Source organism: Staurois parvus, unplaced genomic scaffold, assembly GCF_062004578.1.
Source record: "Staurois parvus isolate SC_StPar_1 unplaced genomic scaffold, SC_StPar_1.0 ptg000578l, whole genome shotgun sequence".
Lineage (NCBI taxonomy): Eukaryota > Metazoa > Chordata > Amphibia > Anura > Ranidae > Staurois > Staurois parvus.
The window spans coordinates 6766521-6794283 of NW_028318374.1; the positions used below are offsets into that span (position 1 = coordinate 6766521).

General features: G+C 43.2%; 1 protein-coding gene across 1 annotated transcript in view; it reads left to right on the top strand.

Annotated features, from left to right (window-relative positions):
- The first annotated feature begins 6287 nt into the window (after positions 1–6287).
- The window catches only part of MIGA1 (mitoguardin 1), an 88885-nt gene continuing 67409 nt past the window's right edge, over positions 6288–27763 (top strand). The window contains exons 1-6 of the mRNA XM_089692190.1: positions 6288–6366; positions 14241–14373; positions 20207–20381; positions 24941–25071; positions 25995–26121; positions 27327–27463. Of these exons, the coding sequence (XP_089548316.1) occupies positions 14269–14373; positions 20207–20381; positions 24941–25071; positions 25995–26121; positions 27327–27463 (675 nt within the window). The 5' untranslated portion in view covers positions 6288–6366; positions 14241–14268. The remainder of the gene's footprint in view (positions 6367–14240; positions 14374–20206; positions 20382–24940; positions 25072–25994; positions 26122–27326; positions 27464–27763) is intronic.

Below are 27763 nucleotides of genomic sequence, written 5' to 3' on the forward strand. Positions count from 1 at the left end.
AATTGTTAGTCTTTTTTTGTTTATAGCACAAAAAATTAAAAACGCAGAGGTGATCAAATACCACTGTAAGACAGCTCTATTTGTGGGAAAAAATAACATAAATGTAATTTATGCACAGCGTTGCATGACCGCGCATTATCAGTTAAATTAACGCAGTGCCGTATCGCAAAAAATAGTCTGGTCAGGAAGGGGGGGAAATCCTCCGGAGGGCAAGTGGATACTTTATGAATGCACTGTACATTACACACACCTGCCCTTTATACACTATATTGTACATTACAAATGCCTGCACTATATACTATATATTGTACATTAGACTTCTCACCAAAGTGTTCATTGTCTCAACAGTTGCTGGTAGTTGAGCAGTCCCTGACTATTTTAGTGAAGTTCCTGTATAAGTAAGGCTCAGATAAAATGTTAGCTCTGCATTTTCAGTGTACGCAAAATCATATGTAATGGAAGTTCAGGAGTTCAGGCATTCGGTTGCCCTTTTTTCTTCCTATGAAATACAAGGGCCTACCCAACTGGATAAAAATGTTATGTATTGTTGATGTAGACCCATGTACTACATAATGTTAGTCAAATCTTAAGAGGAACATGGATTTACAGGATGGTATATAAGAGAGGTATATGGATGAATAGGATGGTATATAAGAGAGGTATATAGATGAATAGGATGGTATATAAGAGAGGTATATGGATGAATAGGATGGTATATAAGAGAGGTATACGGATGAATAGGATGGTATATAAGAGAGGTATCCGGATGAATAGGATGGTATATAAGAGAGGTATCCGGATGAATAGGATGGTATATAAGAGAGGTACGTGGATGAATAGGATGGTATATAAGAGAGGTACGTGGATGAATAGGATGGTATATAAGAGAGGTATACGGATGAATAGGATGGTATATAAGGGAGGTATACGGATGAATAGGATGGTATATAAGGGAGGTATGTGGATGAATAGGATGGTATATAAGAGAGGTATGTGGATGAATAGGATGGTATATAAGAGAGGTATACGGCTGAATAGGATGGTATATAAGAGAGGTATACGGATGAATAGGATGGTATATAAGAGAGGTATACGGATGAATAGGATGGTATATAAGAGAGGTATACGGATGAATAGGATGGTATATAAGAGAGGTATGTGGATGAATAGGATGGTATATAAGAGAGGTATGTGGATGAATAGGATGGTATATAAGAGAGGTATACGGATGAATAGGATGGTATATAAGAGAGGTACATGGATGAATAGGATGGTATATAAGAGAGGTATACGGATGAATAGGATGGTATATAAGAGAGGTATAGGGATGAATAGGGTGGCATATAAGAGAGGTATACGGATGAATAGGATGGTATATAAGAGAGGTACGTGGATGAATAGGATGGTATATAAGAGAGGTACGTGGATGAATAGGATGGTATATAAGAGAGGTATACGGATGAATAGGATGGTATATAAGAGAGGTATACGGATGAATAGGATGGTATATAAGGGAGGTATACGGATGAATAGGATGGTATATAAGGGAGGTATGTGGATGAATAGGATGGTATATAAGAGAGGTATGTGGATGAATAGGATGGTATATAAGAGAGGTATACGGCTGAATAGGATGGTATATAAGAGAGGTATACGGATGAATAGGATGGTATATAAGAGAGGTATACGGATGAATAGGATGGTATATAAGAGAGGTATGTGGATGAATAGGATGGTATATAAGAGAGGTATACGGATGAATAGGATGGTATATAAGAGAGGTATGTGGATGAATAGGATGGTATATAAGAGAGGTATGTGGATGAATAGGATGGTATATAAGAGAGGTATACGGATGAATAGGATGGTATATAAGAGAGGTATAGGGATGAATAGGGTGGCATATAAGAGAGGTATACGGATGAATAGGATGGTATATAAGAGAGGTACATGGATGAATAGGATGGTATATAAGAGAGGTATACGGATGAATAGGATGGTATATAAGAGAGGTATACGGATGAATAGGATGGTATATAAGAGAGGTATATGGATGAATAGGATGGTATATAAGAGAGGTATATGGATGAATAGGATGGAATATAAGAGAGGTATACGGATGAATAGGATGGTATATAAGAGAGGTATATAGATGAATAGGATGGTATATAAGAGAGGTATATGGATGAATAGGATGGTATATAAGAGAGGTATATAGATGAATAGGATGGTATATAAGAGAGGTATACGGATGAATAGGATGGTATATAAGTGAGGTATACGGCTGAATAGGATGGTATATAAGAGAGGTATACGGATGAATAGGATGGTATATAAGAGAGGTATACGGATGAATAGGATGGTATATAAGAGAGGTATGTGGATGAATAGGATGGTATATAAGAGAGGTACAGTTGCAAGAAAAAGTATGTGAACCCCTTGGGATTACATGGAGTTTTGCATGAATTGGGCATAAAATTTGCTCTGAACGTTATCTAAGTCACAACAATAGAAGAACACAGTCTGCTGAACATAATACTACACAAACATTAGATGATGCCATGGTTTAATTGCACAAAACATGTAAACATTCACAGTGCAGGGAGGAAAAAGTATGTGAGGCCCTAGCTTAATGACTTCTCCCAGAGCTAATTGGAGCCAGAGGTGAGCCAACCTTGACTCCAATCAGTGTTATGATATTGGATGTGTTGCTGACAGCTGTCCTGCCCTTAAAAAACACACACCTGTTTTGGGTTTACTGGTTTTAAGAAGCACTGTCTGATGTGAACCATGTCTCGCAGAAAAGAGCTCTCAGAAGACCTACAATCAAGAATTGTTGACTTGCATGAAGCTGAAAAGGGTTACAAAAGTATCTCCAAAAGCCTTGATGTTCATGTGTCCACGGTAAGACAGACTGTCTACAAATGGAGAAAGTTTAGCACTGTTGCTAATCTCCCTAGGCGTGGTCATCCTGTAAAAATGACTGCAAGAGCACAGCGCAGAATGCTGCATGAGGTAAAGAAGAATCCCAGAGTGTCAGCTAAAGACCTACAGAAATCTCTGGCACATGCTAACATTTTTGTTGCCACATCTACAATAAGGAAAACACTAAACAAGAATGGAGTACATGGGAGGACACCACGGAGGAAGCCATTGCTGTCCAAAAAGAATATTGCAGCACGTTTGAAGTTTGCAAAAGAGCACCTGGATGTTCCACAGCACTACTGGCAAAATATACTGTGGACAGATGAAACCAAGATTGAGTTGTTTGGGAAGAACACACAACACTATGTGTGGAGAAAAAAAGGCACAGCACACCAACATCAAAACCTCATCCCCACTGTAACACATGGCGGAGGGAGCATCATGGTTTGGGGCTGCTTTGCTGCCTCAGGGCTTGGACGGATTGTTGTCATTGATGGGAAAACGAATTCCAGAGTTTATCGAGATATTTTGCAGGAAAACGTACGACCATCTGTCCACCAACTGAAGCTCCGCAGAGGGTGGGTGATGCAACAGGACAATGACCCAAAGCATACAGGTATTCAACAAAACAATGGCTGCAACAGCACAGAATACACCTTCTGGAGTGGCCCAGTCAGAGTCCTGACCTCAACCCAATTGAAATGCTGTGGCATGACCTTAAGAGAGAGATTCACACTAGACATCCCAAGAATATTGCTACACTGAAACAGTTTTGTGAAGAGGAGTGGTCCAAAATTACTCCAGATCATTGTGCAGGTCTGATCTGCAACTACAGGAAATGTTTGGTTGAGGTTATTGCTGCCAAAGGAGGGTCAACCAGCTATTAAGTCCAAAGGTTCACATACTTTTTCCTCCCTGCACTGTGAATGTTTACATGTTATGTGCAATTAAACCATGGCAACATCTAATGTTTGTATATTATTATGTTCAGCAGACTGTGTTCTTCTATTGTTGTGACTTAGATGACGTTCAGAGCACATTTTATGCCCAATTCATGCAAAACTCCACGTAATCCCAAGGGGTTCACATACTTTTTCTTGCAACTGTATGTGGATGAATAGGATGGTATATAAGAGAGGTATACGGATGAATAGGATGGTATATAAGAGAGGTATAGGGATGAATAGGGTGGCATATAAGAGAGGTATACGGATGAATAGGATGGTATATAAGAGAGGTATATAGATGAATAGGATGGTATATAAGAGAGGTATATGGATGAATAGGATGGTATATAAGAGAGGTATATGGATGAATAGGATGGAATATAAGAGAGGTATACGGATGAATAGGATGGAATATAAGAGAGGTATACGGATGATTAGGATGGTATATAAGAGAGGTATACGGATGAATAGGATGGTATATAAGAGAGGTAGACGGATGAATAGGATGGTATATAAGAGAGGTATACGGATGATTAGGATGGTATATAAGGGAGGTATACGGATGATTAGGATGGTATATAAGGGAGGTAGACGGATGAATAGGATGGTATATAAGAGAGGTATACGGATGATTAGGATGGTATATAAGAGAGGTAGACGGATGAATAGGATGGTATATAAGAGAGGTATACGGATGATTAGGATGGTATATAAGAGAGGTATACGGATGATTAGGATGGTATATAAGGGAGGTATACGGATGATTAGGATGGTATATAAGGGCTCGTTCACACTAGGCTGTTTTGCCAATGCTTGCCAAACGCCCCTATAGCGTTTGGCAAGCGTTGGTCCGGTGTTTGCAGAGCGTTTTTAACGCTCGGCAAACGCTCCGCAAACGCCGCATGCGCGGTTTAGCGGCGGTTGCTAGGCGTTTGCCGAGCGTTAATAACGCCCCACAAACGCCTATAATGCATTTGAGTGGTGTTACCGCTCCGCAAACACCCCGCAACCGCGTCGCAACTGCACCGCAAACGCCGGCCGGGCGTTTGCGGAGCGGCACCATAGACGAGAATAGGAGGCTTCAAAGCCTCCTGACTCGACCAGAGGCGTCCGTTTTGCCGCGACGCAACGCGACGCGACACAAACGCTCCTGTTAGAACAGCACCATGTGCTGTAATGTGCAGAATTGGCAGAGGCGTTTGGGAAGCGGTAAAAACGCTTCCCAAACGCCTCTCTGCCGCCTGCACACAAGGCTAGTGTGAACGTAGCCTTAGAGAGGTACGTGGATGAATAGGATGGTGTATAAGAGAGGTATATGGAGATATTTGCCACCTCAGACTCTATTCAGTCTCAGACCACTCCCCCTTTAAGACACACCCAAATTTTAAGGGTAATTTAAACCACGCCCACTTCTCAATACAGTTATATTTTCCCTGTGTCTTGTAAAGCCACGCCCATAATAAACAAATGCCCCACCCCTAATTAAAGGAATGCTCCGCCTGCAGTGGTTTTCTGGACACTCAGAAAGATAAGGTGTCTCTAAAAACTTTTCTGAAATATTGGCAACTGTGCAAGTACCGATCTGACCATTCAGCCAATCATTCCATTGAACACGAATCGCACACCACAGACACTCTGTTCAACTCATTAGTGAGCTTTCAATTGATTACGATGCAAATGGATCAATCATGGTGGAATTCTATTGATTGTTTCTGATCGATCAAAATGTGTCAAACCACCGATTATAATACAGATCGATTAAATGATCATTTTTAATAGATCCTTTCTGATAGGTCATATTTTTAATCAATAGCTTATGAGTTACAACGTTCGATATTTTAATCAATGATGAATTGTGCGTTTGTGATCACTCATACGTAGATCGATGACAGATTGATATGTGTATCACCTTAATGATTGTTCAAATGTTCAGACAATATGATCCTATCTATGAATTATCATAAAGACATATGATGTGTCATTGATTGATTTTGTGCAAAACCAATCATTTTCATTGAAATTATTCTGATCAGTCTGGACAAGAAATCCAATCATAGAAGGGGAGTGATGCACATGATCGTGAAGTGTATGGCATGCTGAACAATCTTTTTTATCTTGTGAGGGTATTTTTCACCTGGACAACATATCTAAAAAATCGTCCTGTATGTGGCAACCATAGTGGGGACCACAGACAACCCAGAAATCCTGCCAGTGATACTCGCCCTCAACTAAAATGTCTGCATAGGATCAGTAATACTGTGATCGCCCAGATCATGGACTCCTCGTGCCATTGACTTTATTATGTGATCCAATCACTCCTCTCTGCCCCCCTCCCACATGGCAACACAATAGAACATCACTTTATCTGGATACATTGTATCACCTCCCAGCGTGACAACCTCTCTCCCGGAAGCACTCCCCTCCCCCCTCCTCTGCTGGTCCCTCCTAGTTATTAAGATCCATCAGTGCTGGAGCTGCAGCCTTTCCATAGCAGGTAATGTGCGATCAATGTGCATGACAGGTAATGTGCGATCAATGTGCATGACAGGTAATGTGCGATCAATGTGCATGACAGGTAATATGCGATCAGTGTGCATGACAGGTAATGTGCGATCAGTGTGCATGACAGGTAATATGCGATCAGTGTGCATGACAGGTAATGTGCGATCAATGTGCATGACAGGTAATGTGCGATCAATGTGCATGACAGGTAATGTGCGATCAGTGTGCATGACAGGTAATGTGCGATCAATGTGCATGACAGGTAATGTGCGATCAGTGTGCATGACAGGTAATGTGCGATCAGTGTGCATGACAGGTAATGTGCGATCAATGTGCATGACAGGTAATGTGCGATCAGTGTGCATGACAGGTAATGTGCGATCAGTGTGCATGACAGGTAATGTGCGATCAGTGTGCATGACAGGTAATGTGCGATCAGTGTGCATGACAGGTAATGTGCGATCAATGTGCATGACAGGTAATGTGCGATCAATGTGCATGACAGGTAATGTGCGATCAATGTGCATGACAGGTAATGTGCGATCAATGTGCATGACAGGTAATGTGCGATCAGTGTGCATGACAGGTAATGTGCGATCAATGTGCATGACAGGTAATGTGCGATCAGTGTGCATGACAGGTAATGTGCGATCAATGTGCATGACAGGTAATGTGCGATCAGTGTGCATGACAGGTAATGTGCGATCAGTGTGCATGACAGGTAATGTGCGATCAGTGTGCATGACAGGTAATGTGCGATCAGTGTGCATGACAGGTAATGTGCGATCAGTGTGCATGACAGGTAATGTGCGATCAGTGTGCATGACAGGTAATGTGTGATCAATGTGCATGACAGGTAATGTGTGATCAATGTGCATGACAGGTAATGTGTGATCAATGTGCAATCAGGTAATGTGCATGACAGGTAATGTGTGATCAGCGTGCATGACAGGTAATGTGTGATCAATGTGCAATCAGGTAATGTGCATGACAGGTAATGTGTGATCAGCGTGCATGACAGGTAATGTGTGATCAGCGTGCATGACAGGTAATGTGTGATCAGCGTGCATGACAGGTAATGTGTGATCAGCGTGCATGACAGGTAATGTGTGATCAGCGTGCATGACAGGTAATGTGTGATCAATGTGTATGACAGGTAATGTGTGATCAATGGGCATGACAGGTAATGCGTGATCAATGGGCATGACAGGTAATGCGTGATCAATGGGCATGACAGGTAATGCGTGATCAATGGGCATGACAGGTAATGCGTGATCAATGGGCATGACAGGTAATGCGTGATCAATGGGCATGACAGGTAATGCGTGATCAATGGGCATGACAGGTAATGCGTGATCAATGGGCATGACAGGTAATGCGTGATCAATGGGCATGACAGGTAATGCGTGATCAATGTGTATCACAGGTAATGTGTGATCAATGTGCATACCAGGTAATGTGTGATCAGTGTGGTGTGTATGACAGGTAATGTGTGATCTGTATATGACATGACTGGTAACGCGTGATCAGTGTGCATGACTGGTAACGCGTGATCAGTGTGCATGACTGGTAACGCGTGATCAGTGTGCATGACTGGTAACGCGTGATCAGTGTGCATGACTGGTAACGCGTGAACAGTGTGCATGACTGGTAACGCGTGATCAGGGTGGTGTATATGACAGGTAACGTGTGATCAGGGTGGTGTATATGACCGGTAACGTGTGATCAGGGTGGTGTATATGACAGGCAATGTGTGATCAGTGTGCATGACAGGTAATGTGTGATCAATGTGTATGACATGACATGTAATGTGTGTTCAGTATATGGCATGACAGATAATGTGTAATCAATGTATATATGACATGACAAGTATTGTGTGATTAGTGTATACATGACGCAACAGTTAATGTGTGATCAGTGTAGACATGACATGACAGGTAATGTGTGATCAGTGTAGACATGACAGGACAGGTAATGTGTGATCAGTGTAGACATGACAGGACAGGTAATGTGTGATCAGTGTAGACATGGCATGACAGGTATTGTGTGATCAGTGTAAATGACAGCTTGTACAGCCCCAGGGTGACAGAGGAGGGACTCCGGGGTCCTTTGCATACAGAGACTCCATGCAGGAAGCAGTCATGTGCATGGAGGAAACCTAGGACATTCCTGTCCAATCTCTTCTCTGGGATATCACAGGTCATGGCTCCATGTCATTACTTCTCCATCAGTACAGGACAAGGCTAGGATTAATGATTTATAGCTATCTTTTGATTTTCACCAACATTAGATGTGAGTACATAATATGAGATTATGTAAATGTTCCTGCATACTAGAAGGTGTGAGTGTCCATACTATACATGCTCACTTCTTGTTTATTTGATGTCATTACACAGTTTAGGTGATATAACTATATACAATATTAGGTGTAAAATGATCATTGTGTGTTGTAAGTGTGTATATACAAACTATGCATACTATTAGGGTAGGATTTTGCTTGTCAAGAACGTGCACAAAATCGCACACTTTGCCCATAATGCACAAAATCGCACGCTTTCTCCATAATACACAAAATCGCACGCTTTCTTCATAATACACAAAATCGCACGCTTTCTCCATAATACACAAAATCGCACACTTTCTCCATAATACACAAAATCGCACGCTTTCCCCATAATGCACAAAATCGCACGCTTTCCCCATAATGCACAAAATCGCACGCTTTCCCCATAATGCACAAAATCTCACACTTTCCCCATAATGCACAAAATCGTACGCTTTCCCCATAATGCACAAAATCGCACGCTTTCCCCATAATGCACAAAATCGTACGCTTTCCCCATAATGCACAAAATTGCACGCTTTCCCCATAATACACAAAATTGCACGTTTCCCAATAATACACAAAATCGCATACTTTCCCCATAATGCACAGAAACGCATGCTTTCCCCATAATGCACAGAAACGCACGCTTTCCCCATAATGCACAGAAACGCACGCTTTCCCCATAATGCACAAAATCTTACGCTTTCCCCATAATACGCAAAATCGCACACTTTCCCCATAATGCACAAAATCGCACGCTTTCCCCATAATGCGCAAAATCGCACGTTCCCCATAAAGCACAGAAACGCACGTTTCCCAATAATACACAAAGTCGCACACTTTTCCCATAATACATAGAAACACACACTTTCCCCATAATGCACAAAATCTCACGCTTTCCCCATAATGCACAAAATCTCACGCTTTCCCCATAATGCACAAAATCGCACGCTTTCCCCATAAAGCACAGAAACGCACGTTTCCCAATAATACATAGAAACACACACTTTCCCCATAATGCACAAAATCTCACACTTTCCCCATAATGCACAAAATAGCGCGCTTTCCCCATAATGCACAGAAACGCACTGGCCTTTAGCAGATGTGTGGTCAATTGTTGATGGCACCCCCATTCAGATGAAACGCACACATTTTCACATGTGCCAAACCATATCATGCCGTTGCGGCACAGTTTCTGAAGTGAAACAGGGACTTTTCCCGTGTGTCTCGTGTGTGTGAGGCAGCCCTACACACAACACATGGATGCTCATGGAAATGCACCGTGCTTGGTCTCGGCTGTAAGTGTGCACCAAGCCTTAAAGCTGAACTCCAGGAATTGCAGTGCTCCCCACCCTTCCACTGCAAGGGTTAATGCGTATTTAGTATACATGTCATCACCTACGCCTTGCTGCGGCAGGCTCCCTTCATCCATGATTGGCCCAATACAATGTCCTCTCTAAGGCACTTTGGGCCGTGGCTGCATGCTCCCCTCCTTATGTACAATGCTGGGTTAATATTCCTGCATTGTACATAATGATCCACAGAGCCTCAGACAGAAGAGAACGGCGCTGGTGCCTGCCGGACAGAGGGATCAGGTAAGTAATGCACTTATCCCCGCACCCCCAGACCAAACGTGGGGGGGAGGTGGACCCACTGCAAGAGTAGAGCTTGTCCAATTACCAGAGTTCAGTTTTATATGGATAATGTATTCTGTATGTATAGCCCAAAGTGGTTTTGTTTTTTTTTTCATTTTTGGGAAAGGAAGAGGAGCTGTGCCTGCCACAAGAGGAGGAGGGTGGGAAAGGAGGAGGAGCTGTGCCTGCCACAAGAAGAGGGAGGGAAAGGAGGAGGAGATGTGCCTGCCACAAGAGGAGGGAGGGAGGGAAAGGAGGAGGAGAAGTGCCTGCTAAAAGAAGAGGGAGGGAAAAGAGGAGGAGATGTGCCTTCCACAAGAGGAGGAGAAGGAGGGTCTGTGCCTTCCACAAGAGGAGGAGGAGGGGCTGTGCCTGCTACAAGAGGAGGAGGGAGAGAAAGGAGGAGGGACTGTGCCTGCCACAAGAGGAGGAGGGAGGGAAAGGAGGAGGAGCTGTGCCTGCCACAAGAGAAGGAGGGTGGGAAAGGAGGAGCTGTGCCTGCCACAAGAAGAGGGAGGGAAATGAGGAGGAGATGTGCCTGCCACAAGAGGAGGGAGGGAAAGGAGGAGGAGCTGTACCTGCCACAAGAGGAGGAGGAGGAGCTGTGCCTGCCACAAGAGGAGGAGGAGGAGCTGTGCCTGCCACAAGAGGAGGAGGAGGGGCTGTGCCTGCCACAAGAGAAGGAGGAGGGGCTGTGCCTGCCACAAGAGGAGGAGGGAGGGAAAGGAGGAGGGGCTCTGCCTGCCACAAAAGGAGGAGGGGCTGTGCTTGCCACAAGAGGAGGAGGGAGGGAAAGGAGGAGGAGCTGTGCCTGCCACAAGAGGAGGAGGGTGGGAAAGGCGGAGGAGCTGTGCCTGCCACAAGAGGAGGAGGGTGGGAAAGGAGGAGGAGCTGTGCCTGCCACAAGAAGAGGGAGGGAAAGAAGGAGGAGATGTGCCTGCCACAAGAGGAGGGAGGGAAAGGAGGAGGAGCTGTGCCTGCCACAAGAGGAGGAGGAGCTGTGCTTGTCACAAGAGGAGGAGGAGCTGTGCCTGCCACAAGAGGAGGAGGAGGGACTGTGCCTGCCACAAGAGAAGGAGGAGGGGCTGTGCCTGCCACAAGAGGAGGAGGGAGGGAAAGGAGGAGGGGCTCTGCCTGCCACAAAAGGAGGAGGAGCTGTGCTTGCCACAAGAGGAGGAGTGTGGGAAAGGAGGGGAGCTGTGCCTGCCACAAGAGGAGGAGTGTGGGAAAGGAGGGGAGCTGTGCCTGCCACAAGAGGAGGAGGGTGGGAAAGGAGGAGGGGTTTACCTTCCACAAGAGCAGGAGGGAAAGGAGGGGCTGTGCCTGTTTTGATCCAATGTACAATGTGATAGGGCACCATTTAATGAATGGTATGGAAATGCAACACACAAGGGCAAGTGTGTTGCCATGCATTGCAGCAACGTGTGTGTACACTTGCATTTTGGCACACTTTTCCACAAGGCACAAGTGTGAATGGGCCCTCAGTCTCTGTCATGGAGGAAGCATGCAGCCTGTGACTTTCCTGAGCTGCATTCATGTATCAGGTCAGTGGTCCAAAACTAACACCACCACATGTCGGCCTAACCCCAGGCCATTGGCACTAATTTCTCTTAGAACAAGTTTCCTTTAATGATTGAAGTTTTACAAGCCGAGTATTGTGACCACAATCAATGTGAACTAGCATTAGGTGGTGGAATTCTTGTGTGAGCCTGCAGGTGGCACTATTCCTCTGTCCTCTGCTATTGGAATGTTGCGGCCTATCCACCATTAGATAACTAGAATGCATTAAGGTAATCAGAACCTTCAGAGGCTTCAGAACCAGCTTGTTAGGGTTCATGTACACTGCAGCTGATAAACTGACGTTCAGGAGCTGTTCAGCGTTTTTTTCAGCCGCCCCTGAACTCTCCCTATTGTTTTCCTATGTGTCCATGTACACATCGTCGTTTACAGGCAGTTGAGTTTACAGTCGTTTTTTTGAACGCACCAAACTTGCGTTCAGGAGTAGATTTTATCAGCATTTCAAACGCCAAATGCTTGTAAACATGTAAACGCGGCTAACCGCGTTGTGTTTAGAAGCGTTTTTTAACTGTTCCATATCCAAATGCTGTCCAGAGCCTTTTTTCATCATCGGAAATGCATGCAAAGTGTTTTCCATGTATTCCAATGGACCCGGTACACCAGCGCAGTCAGTTCCAGGTTTCCTGTGAAGGAACGTGAACGTCATGCTGCATTATGCTCATGATGGGATCCATAGTGAATACAACCAGAAAAGACAGGTCATCTCAACACATACCGCTCTCTCTGCTTCTGCTCTCTCTATTTCTTTCAAAATGTCTGAAATAGTTAATATTTTACTATTATTCAGTGCATTCTGGGCATTTGGGAAGGTCTCCTGAGGTTATCTTTTAGAAACCATCCCCAACAGTGGCTTGTGACCTGGCCTGGTCATACAGTAAGTGCAACCTTTGCAATGCTGGCAGTTCTGCCACTCTAACTACGCTTAAACCTGCTCCCACTCCGCTTCTAAATCCCATCCTAACAACGTCATGGTACCTTGTTCCTTTCTCATGAATCTGAAACGACTGCAAGAAAGAGGCGTGGGGGAGAGGAGCTCCAAAGCTTGCCTGCAATTGCAGGTCGGTGTGTGACAGCTTCAGGCCACACAGACTATGGTAGTCAGTCCTTCTATGGAGGGGACACTGATGTAAGGGGGGACACTGATATAAAGTCCCAGCAAACACAAATGCTCCTGCGCTTGGGGATGGACTCGATGCAGGCTACAACCACATTAAGAATGTCCTGGAACATGCACACCTTGCTGCCCTCAAATAGACCGGGGGAATCCAAATATACTGAATGTGGAAAGAACAAACAGAGGGCGCACAGGCCTAGTGCATTACACTTTTTTTATGGTAATGCACTAGGCCTGTGCGCCCTCTGTTTGTTCTTTCCTCACTGATATAAAGTCGTCCCCCCCTTATATCAGTGTCTTCACTCCCCTCTTACATCAGTGAACCCCTTTAACTAAGTGTATTAACTCTGCAGACCATGGTGTAAAGGGGAACTCTGCGGACGCTGATGTAAAGTGGACTGTTGCGGACTCCAAACACTAGAGTTCCCAGCATTCACCCTTGCGTCAGAGTCAGCAGAGTTCTCCCCTACACTCTGTGGACTCTGCGGTAAGGTGCAAATCTGATGTAAGGGGGGCTATGGTGGCCAGAGGGCCTTTTACACTAGAGTTTGCAACATTACCCTTAGCATCAGGGTCCCCCGAGTTCCCCTTTGCATCAGGGTCCGCCGGGAACTCTGATGTAAGGGGGATTCTAATGTAAGGGCAGGAAGGGGGCCCACTGGAGGACCATAATAAAGGGCCCCACAATGGGAGTAAAGGGCCCCAGGCTCCGAGGGAAGGGCCCCAGGCTAGGGTCTGGGGGTCTTTCATGCCTTTTTGCACCGGGACCCTGAAGGTTCTAGTTACTCCTCTGCTTAGGTAGATATAGCCTGGAATTGCATTTTAATGTCTTTTGGGACTCAGCAGCTGTGTGGACACTGATCCCATTGTGACAGTCATGTGGGTGCATTTCCCTGAATGCAGACAGTGTGCATTTGGGGACACACAATTGCACACTCATGCTTGTGTCTGTGCAGCTGCTGTGTCCCAATAGACATGAATGGGACTGCCTGTACACTAATGCATGGAACACCTGTGTGTCCCCTGTGGGTACATGAGTGTATAGATAGGTATGACCGTGTGAATGAGGCCCATGACCGTTGTTCTGAATATGTTGTATATTCTAAACTTCAGCTTGTCCAATTTCATTATCTGCTTGTCTTATTTATTGTAAAGACAATTCTAAAAGGTTTTGATAAAATCTGATAAAAAAATTATTGTTTTTGCTTTCACAGTTTGTCAGTAAGAGAGCATAGGAGATGAATGGCCTCGTTAGAAGACGCCGTGTCAGAGACGCAGCACTCATTCAAAATGGCGGCTCAGTGCATTATCGATTTTCCACTAACTTGTTATAATTCCATTGCACAGGTATGTTGTACAAAAATGAATGTGCATGTTTAAACTGTTACTAAACCCTGGACCCTGCATTCAGTATATCTGGTCTCCTAGGATCCTGCATTCACTATATCTGGTATCCCCGGACCCTGCATTCACTACATCTGGTCATCTAGGACCCTTCATTCACTATATCTGGTCTCCTAATCCCTGCATTCACTATATCTGCTCTCCCCGGACCCTGCTTTCACTATATCTGCTCTCCCCGGACCCTGCATTCACTATATCTGGTCTCCCTGGACCCTGCATTCACTATATCTGGTCTCCCTGGACCCTGCATTCACTATATCTGGTCTCCCAAGACCCTGCATTCACTATATCTGGTCTCCCTCAACCCTGCATTCACTATATCTGGTCTCCTCGGACCCTGCATTCACTATATCTGGTCTCCCCGGACCCTGCCTTCACTATATCTGGTCTCCCCGGACCCTGCATTCACTATATCTGATCTCCCCAGACCCTGCATTCACTATATCTGGTCTCCCCGGACCCTGCATTCACTATATCTGGTCTCCCGCAGTACACACAACATGGAAATGCAATTATTGTAGTAAATATAAACTGCAAAATACCTTTTCTCATCAGCAGTTAGAGCAGTCTTGTGACTCCTATCAGTGTCAAGCAGACCACTGATCAATATTTTTGTAGGAGGAGTTCTCATTGTCACTCTGGCTATCCTATGATCCTCTGTCTGGACAGTTCTGATTTGTCCCTGTGCCAAAAAACAAACGCTCTAGCAATACACACCAAACAGAGCATGTACAGTGCCTCCTAGGGTTCTGTACTATCAGCAGATGGATTGCGGACTGTGAAAGAAGAGGAGGTTCAGAGAAGACCGGATCAAACAGCCTTTTTACACAATGCAGACCATTAACCCCTTCGGTTCTGCAGTGAGCTTTACTGCATATACAGACTGATTTTACTGTTGTGCGCTTAGTAGCACTGTAAGTTGTTTCTTTCATTTGCAGCACTTTCTGTAATTTGCAGCAGAGAATGTTTTGTTTCACTTTGGCCCTCTTCTCTTCACCTGTAATGGAAGTGTGTACTATCATCTTAGAAGGGCAACAACACCTTGTAGAGGAGGGTCCACAAGAGGCCCACCTCCTGCAATAATGGGAGGTAGGTGGTGGATGGACATGCATGTCCTTCATTCCACCTTCCCACAATGCAGCGATTAGTGCCTGAGTGAGCTATTGCCAAGAGTGGAGGCCTATAAACCCCATTCAGATCTTGCCACTTGAAATCCAAATCGTGGCAGAACGCATGATGCACCTTCGGGTGCTATTACCCTTTAATGGCACCCCAAACGCGATTCTGCCACAATTGTTACTCAGCAATCGCGGCAAAACGATTAAAAATTGCAAGTTTGTCACTCAAAAAGGAGCAGAAACTTCTTTTGGGTGACAAATACGCACAGGGCAGCCCATTGAAGCAGCTGTTTTCTTATTCCGGATCACAGTCCTACGAAATGTCTTTTTGTCTCCTTCGGTCAGTTGCCCATGTCGACCGTACTTATGCTGCTCAGATGATATTTTCCCAGAAACTGTATATGCCGTCATAACCTTTGATCCTGTACCTCGCGACACGGCAAATAAATTGGCAACCGCAGTCACAGAGGCACCAGCTAAGTGGTACCAACAATTTGCCCTCTTTGGAGCTCAGTACGTTCTGACATGACTCCGTATTACTAGCAGCGCACACAGTGAATGACGAAAGAGAGGCTTCCTACTTGTTAGCTAGGTGTCTCATCACACAGCGGAAGCAAAAGAATGTTGCATCACTTCCACTTTCAATGTGTAACACGCTGTCACTTTCACACCTGCAAATCATGTAGTGTTTCCATATTTATGTCTAACCCCTGTATATGGATATAGCTATATTAGCACTGAGCACTCATGATCCTGTGTTTTTACAGTAGGGTTCTGTATATGTTTTATGTGGGCTGATCAAGAATTAGGCTTCATTCACACTGTATTGTATTTACGTTTTTTTCCTACGGAGTTTGGCAGCATCAAAAGCTGCATTTTTGCATGTGCATTCATGCGCGCTTCCTTGTCTGGTGTTGATACATTCTATTGGCCAGAATTGTGGCCATTAGAATGCATTAACACAGGAATGCTCCTAGGGTTAATGTGTATTAAATGTGCGTTTATATGTAATTAGGCATTTGGAAGCTTTTTTTTTTTGTTTTTGTTTTTGTTTTGTTTTTTACTGCCCCTGCTTCTAAACTCCTCTATGGTCACATAGAGGCTCGTTAAGGCTTCATGTACACGAGTAGCTCCTAAACTTGAGTTTAGGAGCTTTCGGCATTTTTTTGCCAAAGCTCCTAAACTCAACTTCATAAAAGCCTATGTGTCCATGTACTGATAGGCTTTTAGCAGAGTTTAGGACACATCATCCCCCGGACGAAGCTATGAAATCCCTGTAGCGCAACGCGTTGGGGAGGGTCAGTGACGTCATCGCACATTCTGTCTACGATACGGCGAGTACTGAAGGTGTGTGGACACACACCCTTCACTCTGATTCAGCTGCAGGCTGTAGGATTTTATACAAAAACAAACCGCAAATGTATCATTTTAAATGTGAGTGCAATATGGAAGCATATTAAAAGCTGTTTTACCCCTGAGATAAGACACCGTATCTTTTATCTTTTTTTTGCATGAGACACAAGAGGAATATGAAGGCAGAGGACTAAGGAGTGGATCAAAGGAGGGAGTATCCCTCACAGTCCTGTAATCACAGAGGTTTTTAGCATCACTGCAAAGACCATAAGGAGAGTATATCTATCTAGGCTGGATATTCCTTTGCACATTGGGACATTACTGCTGTTTTTTCTCACTGGACTTTTATCATTTAATTTTCATTTTTATTTATTTAATTTTTATTTTTAAATTTATTGATTTTTTTTATTCACTTTATTATATTATTGCATTTTTATATGATGAATTTCTTGGAGGTTCACCAATGGACGATTTGCACATGGTAATAGGGATTGCACATATAGTGATCTGTGAATATGTTATGAATTTATTTTTCACAAGTTTAATTTTATTCATTTAATGAGTCACGGTATATCAACTATCACTTATATATAATTTTATTTTATTTATTTATAAGCAATTTGCATTTTTTAAACTAGAGCGCGGTAATTATTTAAATTATTTGTTACAAAACGCACATCACATGAGGGTGGGTATTATCACCAGCGATCTAGCACACGTATACCATACCTCGGTGGCTCGCAAGTTTATTTATTTGTAGAGAGTTTAGGAGCTGCTGTGTTTAGGTGAGGTTAAACCTCTCTCTCCTGAACGTGGAAGAATCGCTTTTAGGATAGGAATGTTTTGACCGTGGCAAAAATATGGTAGCGTGGTTGCCACGTTTTTGCATTTTTTTCCGTGGTTGGAGGTCAGGATAGGCTCATGTACATGAAGGTGAACAAAAGCAGAACAGGGCGCACTCTCTTCGTACATTACCGTGGTGAAACACGAGTTTATTTAAAAGCATAAAAATGCATACTCACAAACCAAAGGGAGATAAAAACGGAGATACAGAGTCCGTGGTGATGGTCCAAAGTGACTGTGGACCCTTAGTAAGGTAGGCTAACGCGTTTCGGAAGACGTACTCCCTTCTTCAGAGCTTCATGTACATGAAGCCTTAGAGGCAGAAAAAAAAAATCTCAGATGCCTGTAAAAGCAACGTTTTTGAGCTCAAGCATGCATGAGTCTTTAACAAATATACACAAGTCCCCAGAGAGCATTTAAATCACTATTTATATAAACTGCCTTAAAGAGTAATTCCGCTTTTGTGAAAAAAATATAGCAAAAAAAAAAAAAAATTGTGTATAAAATTGCTACACAAACAATATTGTAATCTAATGGTAAAAATGACCTTTGCTTTTCAATCTGTAGCCCCATCATTTTCTGTAAGCCGTCACAGAGGCGTAGCTGGGGGGGGGGCGGGGGGTACAAATGTACCCGGGCGCCAAGGTACAGGGGCGCCAAAATGAGGTCACAAGATCACTGCAATGGCTGCAGCAGACGTGTCATCTGATACATCTGCCATCCACAGTGAGTTATGAGAGGAGAGAGGAGCTGGCAGGGAGAGGAGGACAGTGAGCCGGGCATGTGCCGGAGGGGATGAGGGGAGAGCCGAGCTGGGTGAGTAGTGCCATGGATGAAGGGGGGGTGGGGGCAATGTGATCGGGATGGGGGGGTGTCTACAGGGACCATATGAAGCGGGGAGGGGGGGGGTGTCATGAGGTGGCCAATCGTCCCTGGGCGCAAAATATCCTAGCTACGCCTCTGAGCCGTCATGCACACGGGACGTTTTTACAGCGGCTGTTTTTGGCTTTTTACATTTTTTTCTACAGCCAGTAAACCCCCCAGCATGTTATCCTATGTGTCCATGCACACATAGACTGGAATCAACATTTTTTGGCAGGGACATTTTTTGGCTGAAAAAAAAAAAAACCCAGGACTAGTGGGTTTCTAGATGAGTTTTTCAGCTGTACAAATGCTCTAACACTGAAAAATGCGACAAAACGCTGCAAACCGGCATTTTTGGACTTTTTTTTTACCCCCCAGAAAATTTTTTTTTTTTTGTAAAAAACGCAGCTAAGCGCTAATGCAGAAACGCTAAAAAAAGCTGAAAAACTCATGTTTTTAACGTGACTTTACACAGCTAACATTACCAGCGTTATCAAAATGTCCCGTGTGCATGAAGGCTATATCTCAATGCAATATGGCAACCTGAAGGCTTTCTGTACACTGCTGGTGTACAGATCCTCCCCAGAAAGATCAGTTCCTACCTTTGTGATTGGCTCACCAATTTTCACAGACGTCTTCACTTATATGTCATACAAGTAAAATTCTAGGCATCCTCTGTAATAGAAATTATATTTTTGACGCAATGCTCCCTAATGGTTAATCACTTTCAAAAGGATGCAGACACTGTAACTTTCCTCATTAGAAGACTTCAAGTGTGTCAGCTGATTGGATTGAACACCGATATTGTTCTTAGGAGCAGAGGGTCAGGACTCAGGCTTCAAAGGACATAGTAGAACATACAGCTTTAAAGGATAAGTTCACCTTTGGAACAAGTCACATGTTTCACCTGTGTTTAGACTGGAACATGTAACAAGTTCCAGCATCTGTACCTTCTCTCCCCGATCCCCCTCTCACTGTGACAGCAGGCAGGGGATCCTCTCCCCGCACCCCCTGTCGCAATGAGAAAACAGCACGGCCATGCAGAGCTCCGCCTACACGGCCATGCCATTCATTCACAGTTTCCTGTGAATGAATAGAATACAAGTACCGTCATCACTTGCGGCTGATGGGTGGTAGTTATCAATGAACTACGAGGCCACTGATGAGTGCTCTGGTAGTCCTTTGTCCTTCCTGCTCTCAAACAACTGCCTGTCCGTATAAGGTATGAGGCAGACAGCTATCCTGACAGTCTGCAGAAGCCTGAGATTGCACCCACAATCTGCTGATCACGGGTGCAATGCTTTGCAGGCTCCTTAGAAAAAAAAACCCACCTTTTTACCTGCAAAAAAATATTTATTTATTTTATTTTTTTCAAAAGGTGAACCTGGCCTTTAAGAACAGGAACAGGTTAAACGCAACAAAAGTGGAGTTACTCTTTAATGATACGACTTATTCTGCCTATGTAACGTGTGACAGGGCCACTTTACAAAGGCAGGATCTTTTAGATTTTTTAAATTCTATTGTTATTTATTTGCTGTCATTTCAAAGACAATTTGAAATATATGATCTAAAAAGTGATTCCTTCCTTTGAACCACAGCTAAGGACCTATCCTGGGCTGAAGAAAATTCTTGTAGCGACTGCATTCGGCACAATATCTGTTATTTTCCTGGCCCATCACTTGAGAAGAAGACGAAGGAAGAAGACGTTGGCTCTATCACGGGAGCCATACCAGCTCCTTCTAGACTGCACTAAAACCGTGGCCTTAGAGAGAGGTGGGTAACAGATTCTATTTGTTGCATTTTTGATAACCTGTTGCAAAGTAGAGCGGCTTTATAATAATTCCCGTCAGCCATCTATTGGGAAATGAATTCTCATTAGTTTCCCCTTAATTGCTGTATTGCTTTGTTATTAACCACTTCAAGTCCGGACACTTTCACCCCCTTCCTGCCCAGGCCAATTTTCAGCTTTCAGTGCTATCACACTTTGAATGACAATTGTGCGGTCATGCAACACTGTACCCATATGAATTTTTTAGCATTTTTTTAGACAGATAAAGCTTTATTTTGGTGGTATTTATTCACCACTGGCATTTTAATTTTTTTTGCTATGTAAATGAAAAAGTCCAAAAATTTTGAAAAAGTGTTTTTCTTATAAAATTTTGCAAATAAATAATATTTCATCATAAATCTTGGCCAAAATTTATTCCGTTATTTTTTTAGTAAAAAGAAAAAATAACCCAAATTAGTTTATAACCAAAAATTATAATTTTTAAACTTTTTTTTTTACATTTTTATTTTTTTTTTTATATTATATGTTTTTGTTTGTTTTTTTTGTTTTTTTTACATACTGTCACCTTAGCAGTACAGTGTCACCATGTACTACTTGTAGGGGGTGATGAAGATTTTTTTTTTTTTTTACACTGATTGCTTTTACACCCATAAAGGCTGTTGTGAATAGCCTTGTACCATGTGACCTCATTCACAGATTTCACACTTAGTAAGCAATATTGTCAGAAGTGACATCTTGCTTACTACTCTGCATGTGATCACTGATTGGCCAATCAGTGATCACATGATCGGCACAGAGGTCCCGTATGACATTCGGTGCTCCACTGGAGGACAAGGCGGGCACTGGATCGCGGTGCTGCACGCTCCCAGGGAGTGCACACAAGCAGGGGGCGGGAAAACCATTTATAAACAGCCACCTGACCCTGCACTGCCACCGTCCAGCCGTTTATATACAACAGCCAGATGGGAGGTGGTTAAAGGATAGTCTGCTAAAAGTAGTACTAAACCCTCAGAGTTTTTGTTTTTTTTTGTTTTTTTTTAGTTTAACACACTCAGCACAATAAAATAAACATTCCCCCGGAAACTATGTTAAAATGTGTGCACTTGCTGTTCTGTTCCACTTTCATGTTTTTTTTGTCTTCTGCTGAACAGCCTGAGGTTATTTTTTTTTTTTTTTTTGTAGTATGCTGACACATTGCAACGTGCTTATAGTGTGATTTTGGTATCTTCCTTTGTCCTCCCCTACTGTTTAGGGCTAGTTAGTTAAGTCTTTAGTAGACCCTCCCCACTTCTTCCACTTTTCCTCAGTCAGTGTTATTCACAGAGGCAAGGCTTAGGAAAATTATTAAATAAAAAAAAAAACAGAAATATAAACAGCGCAAAACAATACCTAATAAATATAAAGTAATATTATAGTGTCCAAAAACTAGGAAAATCATTGTCTTCTTACGCTTCAAAAGATCTGTGCTGAAAGCAGCTGAAGGAAAATTTTGTTGGCTAGAACTTCTGTGCCTTATTAAAGAGTTAAGCTGCCTGTGGATAGTGCTAGGTCAGCAGGTGACCATACTTCTTGGACATACTGGATCTAAGGCGGTGTGTCAATGCATAAAGCAGAATTTGAAACAGAACGCCTGTGGACTAAAGCATAGTACACACGATGAGAAAATCGGACGGAAAATACAGCTTTTGGGGCAATCGCCCAATAATCTGATAGTCAGTACACAGCTTTGAAAAGCCAACCACGGTAGTTCATGCAAGCTTATCCAAAGGAACAAGCACTTTTTTTTTTTTTTTTTTACGATAACAGATTGAACGATTTTTGTTTAATCAATACAGTATGCATCTGTAAAATTAGAGAGACCAAGACCGCGCATGCATACAATACATTAAATCATCGCGGGAGTTGTATTCTGTCTTGCGAGAATTTTCTTAACTCTAGCAACCTATTAATTTTGGATATGAGACTGGCATGCAAAAAAAAAAACAAACAAAAAATGGACGATCGTTTGTCCAACATTCCTTTTTAATACTGCTGGCACCTGCTCTTTTTGAACTTCCAGTATTCATGGGAAAAAATTAACAGTGGGAAGTGCAGTCTCCAGCCAGTCCGTTAGCTTGGAGGAGCAGGGCAGGAGAGTGCTTTGCTGTCCTTGACTACAGAGCTGTGTGTTTCTATTGATGCACACAGTGTAGGGAGACACAACTCTAGTCCCTGCATGCAAGGGACTATATAGGATGATGCAAGAGAAAGGAGCCACCCTGAAACAGGAAACCTGCGGCAACAGCCATAGCACCAGCCTAATCTGAAACATGGTTAAGGATTACAAGATAAAGAAGCTGCATGATTAGGAAGTGATGGATGACCTCATTTGCATGCTTCATCTGGGTTAGATATTAAAGGTATTGAATCCAGGAGGGTCAGTGTGATAGCCAAGAAACTGGAATTGAGAAATGAAAGCCTCAATGATTTTCCTAAAAGCTTCCTTTTAAAATAAACCTGCACTAAGACATACTGTATTTGTCTGGCTGCTATGCATATCCAAAAGCGTCAATGCATTCTGGAGTGAAACCTGTATGTACGTCAGAGCCGTTTTAATAGCATCATGGGCCCATGGGCAAAGTAATGTACTTAGGCCCCTACCAGCCTGCCCTAAATTATGTAACGACTCTCAAGAATTAAGATATACATAGTTGATAGAATGAAACACGTATTTATTAGTACTTTCAATTAAATTAATTTAAAACCATAAGCAAACATGCCATAAATCAAAGACTAATCAACACAAGGGACCCGTATGGGGGGAGAGAGAAGGGCACAGTACAGGGGGAGTCAGGAGGGCACAGTACAGGATGCTGCCCGAGCCATTCCGGGACAGCTTAATAAAAAGCATGACTGTCCCTGCAAATCCGGGACAGCTGGCAAGTATAATGTAATGCAAGATTATCATGGGGCCTCCATGCACCTGGGGCCCCTGGGCAGTGCCCAGGGGTGCTCATGAATTAAGACAGCCCTGATGTACATAAATCAGAAGCTCTAACTCTATATTCCTTTTTAGTACAGGTTTCCTTTTTAAACTTTTTCAACTACTATAAACGTTTAAATGTAGATCACCTTTAGATTTCTTTGGCAGAAAAGCCTCTATTTTGGCCCTATGACATCCTAATTTCCTTTTTGTTTTTAGGGGTTCAACTTTCTTCATTTCTGCCCCTAGGATTTGGCCACACCCAGCATCGCTCTCTATAATAGGAGTGCCCCATTGGTCATATCTTATAGCAGGGGTGGGCAAACTGTGGCCCTCCAGCTGTTGTGGAACTACAAGTCCTATCATGCCTCTGCAAGTCATGATGCAACTGTCAGCCTTTCAATGCCTCATGGGACATGTAGTTCCATGACAGCTGGAGGGCCACAGTTGCCCACCTCTGTCTTATAGAATAGGGGTGAATGGGCAGATGGAACTTATCTATGGAGGGTGAATTCAAGGACAGAAGGGGAGAGCAGACTGTTGGGTCAACTGTTTGCTGCTGCTCCTTCATTGTCCACCCAGAAGGATGAGGATGTGTTCTGGACCAGACTGTGTTGCCAATGTGGAGGCCCAGTATCTGGCTATGTTGTATGGCAGGGCTGCAACTGATCACTGGACTAGATGGTCTGGATTACAAATCCTTTGACGGAATAAACCGTTCACAGGTATGTATTTCATCTCTCTATTTAGGTGAACACTGAATGGTATATTGGCAAATCTAATATGGTTCTCTCTATTACTCCTTCTATCTCCTACTATCTCTTTATTTCTCTATTTCTCTGCCCCCCCCCTTTTCTGTCTCTGCACTCTTCTCTCTTCCCATTCTTCTTTGTCTACCACACTACTTCCTTTACCTCCCCGTCTTGCCCTTCCCTCTCTCTATATTTCTTGCTCTTTCTTTCTCTCTCTGTCTGCCTGTCTCTCTCTCAGTTCCCCTTAGGGCCAGTTCACACCAGAATGCGGTGCGGGAAAGGTGCGTTTTGTGTGTGTTTCCTTTACCGATGGTGAACACGCTGCCCTTGCGATCTGATTTGTTAATTGCACTCCAAACCCAGATGGCAAATGCAGTACATTTGTGGGCACCAAATCGCATGGTACTACAATACCGTACAAGTTGGTGCAGTGTGTTTTTAAAAGTAGTGCAAGCTCTACTTTTTCTGTAGTCCACACATTCCTATGCGATCCTGGAGTGAACCAGCACTTACTCCCTCTCTCTTCTTCCCTCTCTCTGCCCTTCTCTCTCCTTCTCCCTCTTCTCCCTTTCCCTCTTGCCCTTTTTCTTTTTCTCTCTCTTTCTCTCTTGCTTCCTCTGCCTGCCCTTCTCCTTCTTTATCTTTCTTCTTATGGTTCACTCTTTCCCATCCTATTCTTTCTTTCTTTTTTCTTTTCTTTCTTCCTCTCCCCCCCCCCCTTTCCCCCTTTTTTCCCCCCTTTTTTTCCCTTCTTATTTTTTCCCTTTTTTTCCCTTCTTATTTTTTCCCCTTTCTTCCCCTTACAATCACTCTTTCTTCTTCTCCATAGATTCCAGTTGTTCGAGTAGTAAGCAGAATCTGACGCTGTCTCTGAGTTCAGTAAAGGAGAAGGGTTCCCAGTTACAAATGAATGGTGGATTGAACAGTAAATATTCAGGATCTCAGCAGAGTTTGGCTTCAGTAAGTCTCAAAGTGGTCTGGTATTCCACAAGTGGAAACTTATCTAGAAGTGTATTTTCATTTTTGCTTTTAAAAAATTCATCATTACTTTTTTCGAAAAAAAAAAAAAAAGAACCTGCCGCACTGTATTCTGTGTTAATGGACATGCATTAAATCAACACAGAAAACACGCTGCGCAAAGACAGCCCATTCTTTTTTCATGGGCAGACACCACACCTCAATGTGTGAAAAATTACAGCAGTAGGGGTAGATCCAGGTAATCCCAGAGGAAAAACACTGCATGTAAGAACTGAAAATTAGGAAGAACCTGGTTTTTCTGAGCTTTAACCTGCAACATTTTTATATTAGGTGAAAGGGTCTCTTTAAAATCTAAAGTTTACCCGTCTAAAAATAACTATTTAAAAATTTAAATATCTTCATAAATTTGGGCCAAAATGTATCCTGCTATTAATTGGTTTGCATTAAAGTTATAATGTCTACAAATGGTAGTGAATATATACTGGAATTTTTTTTTTTATACTAGTAATGGCGGTGATCAGTGACTTATAGTGCGATTGCGATAGTAAGGCAGGCATTCTGACACTAACTCTTGCATTTTTTATATCTTGCATTTTTTATATCTTGCATGTTTTAATATATAAGCGCTGCACCTTCTTTTATATTCTGACACTAACTGACACTGTGTGGGAACTGACTAACTGCCACTGACATCTCTAGTGACACTAATACAGTGATCATTGCTAATAAAAAATAAAAAGCACTGACATTGTACTAATGACACTGGGCAGGAAGGGGTTAACATCTGGGGCGATCAAAGGGTTAACAAAAGGGGGGCCTACTGAGTATTAGGCGGGCAGTCATAAAGTTATGACTGATCAGTGTGTGTAAGTGTGTTTTTATTTATACTTTTTTTTGTTGTTTAGGTCAGAAGTGTCAACTCTTGTCACAGCTGTGCCTGCATCAATTCCAACTCCTGGGATAAGACTGATGAAGAGGAGATGAAGCTTGTAAACATCCCAGTCACCACTCCAGAGAACCTCTATTTGATGGGTATGCTGTACAATTAGGTCCAGCACTGTACAGACATGGTCCAAACTGTGCTATGATGATGAAACAAATCTCCCCACTTAAGTTGTACCTGTTTTATCTGTAGCCCTCTCTTCTCTACACCTGTTCAAATTACATCATTTATACAGCTTGTCTGAGCTTTCAGAAAGCAGGAGGTGGAGAACTGAAGTTAAAATCTGCAGAACTCAGTGAAAGCTGATTGAAGGGAAGGGACACACCCTCTTTCAAACATCAAATGGGAACAGAGCTCAAGCTTTCAATGACAGACTGCATGCTGGAGGTCCCTCCCCTGTCACCTTTTTTTACTTGGTGTCAGGAAAATTTGTCAGATGTGACTTGTGCTGATAGCAGAGGAACAAGGCAGCAGACAGAAATGACACTTAGTGCTCTAGATAGAGAAAAGAACACACTATAGAATGATATGCTTACTTTCATTTCAAGGATTTAATCCTTTTACAGGAGTTTTTACTTTAAAGCTGAGGTTTACGTGTGGCAAATTGTACCTAAGTAGATTGGTCCAGCTTGGACCAATGTACTGGAAGTATGCATGTGCCATACATGTGAGATTCGAATGGAAAGCTCAAAATCACTGTAGTAGGTACCGCTACTCTAGTATTCTCCACTAGAATCCAGGTCGTACCAAGCGGCTGCCCTGCTGTTTACTGAACACAGGAGGTCGCTCGCTCGGCACGTGGGTTATACAGCGAATGCTTTGCATTTTCTCATTTTGACAACATATAAAGTTAAGACAAAATTTAAAATACATCTGACCTCATACCATTATAGATTTCCTTGCAGGGGCCTTCTACCTCTTTGCAGTGCAGTAAAGCATGTAATGTTGCGCATTAATGTGCATTGTGTTAGGGCAGCCAATTTAAATAAATGGGTTTCCAGCACACCTTTAAAATGCAGAAAATTGGCTGAGACCATTTTTTGGTAATGTAACCCACTACTATGTCCTGCACCACAGGTGCGTTGCCTTGTGGCTTTGGGGCACCATTCAAAATGAATGGCACCACAAGGCAGTAACGCTTGGTGACTTAGAGAGTACCATTGAGTATGACAGCCAGAAGCTACTATTTTCAGATGGGGCTTCCTGGATCCTTCTTTAGTACAGGAGATGTGCTGAGATGTTTATATATTTTTTTATATTTTCTATAATTCCTTTGTCTTTCATTGTGCTGAAGGAATGGAACTATTTGAAGAGGCCCTGCGTCGGTGGGAGCAAGCACTCACTTTCCGGAATAGGCAGGTTGAAGATGAGGCCAGCTGCAGTTCCATCAGGCTGGGGGCAGGAGACGCTATTGCTGAGGAAAATGTAGAGGTAAGGCTTCAGCCCTTCACATGCTCTACTAATGCGTGACGTAGTAAACCTTATCATAACCTACAGGACAAGTCTTGCCAAACTTCAGATTTAAAGTGGTACTAAACCCAAGACCCTGCATTCACTATATCTGGTCCCCCCACGGACCCTGCATTCACTATATCTGGTCTCCAAGGACCCTGCATTCACTATATCTGGTCCCCCCACGGACCCTGCATTCACTATATCTGGTCTCCCAGGACCCTGCATTCACTATATCAGGTCTCCCCGGACCCTGCATTCACTATATCAGGTCTCCCC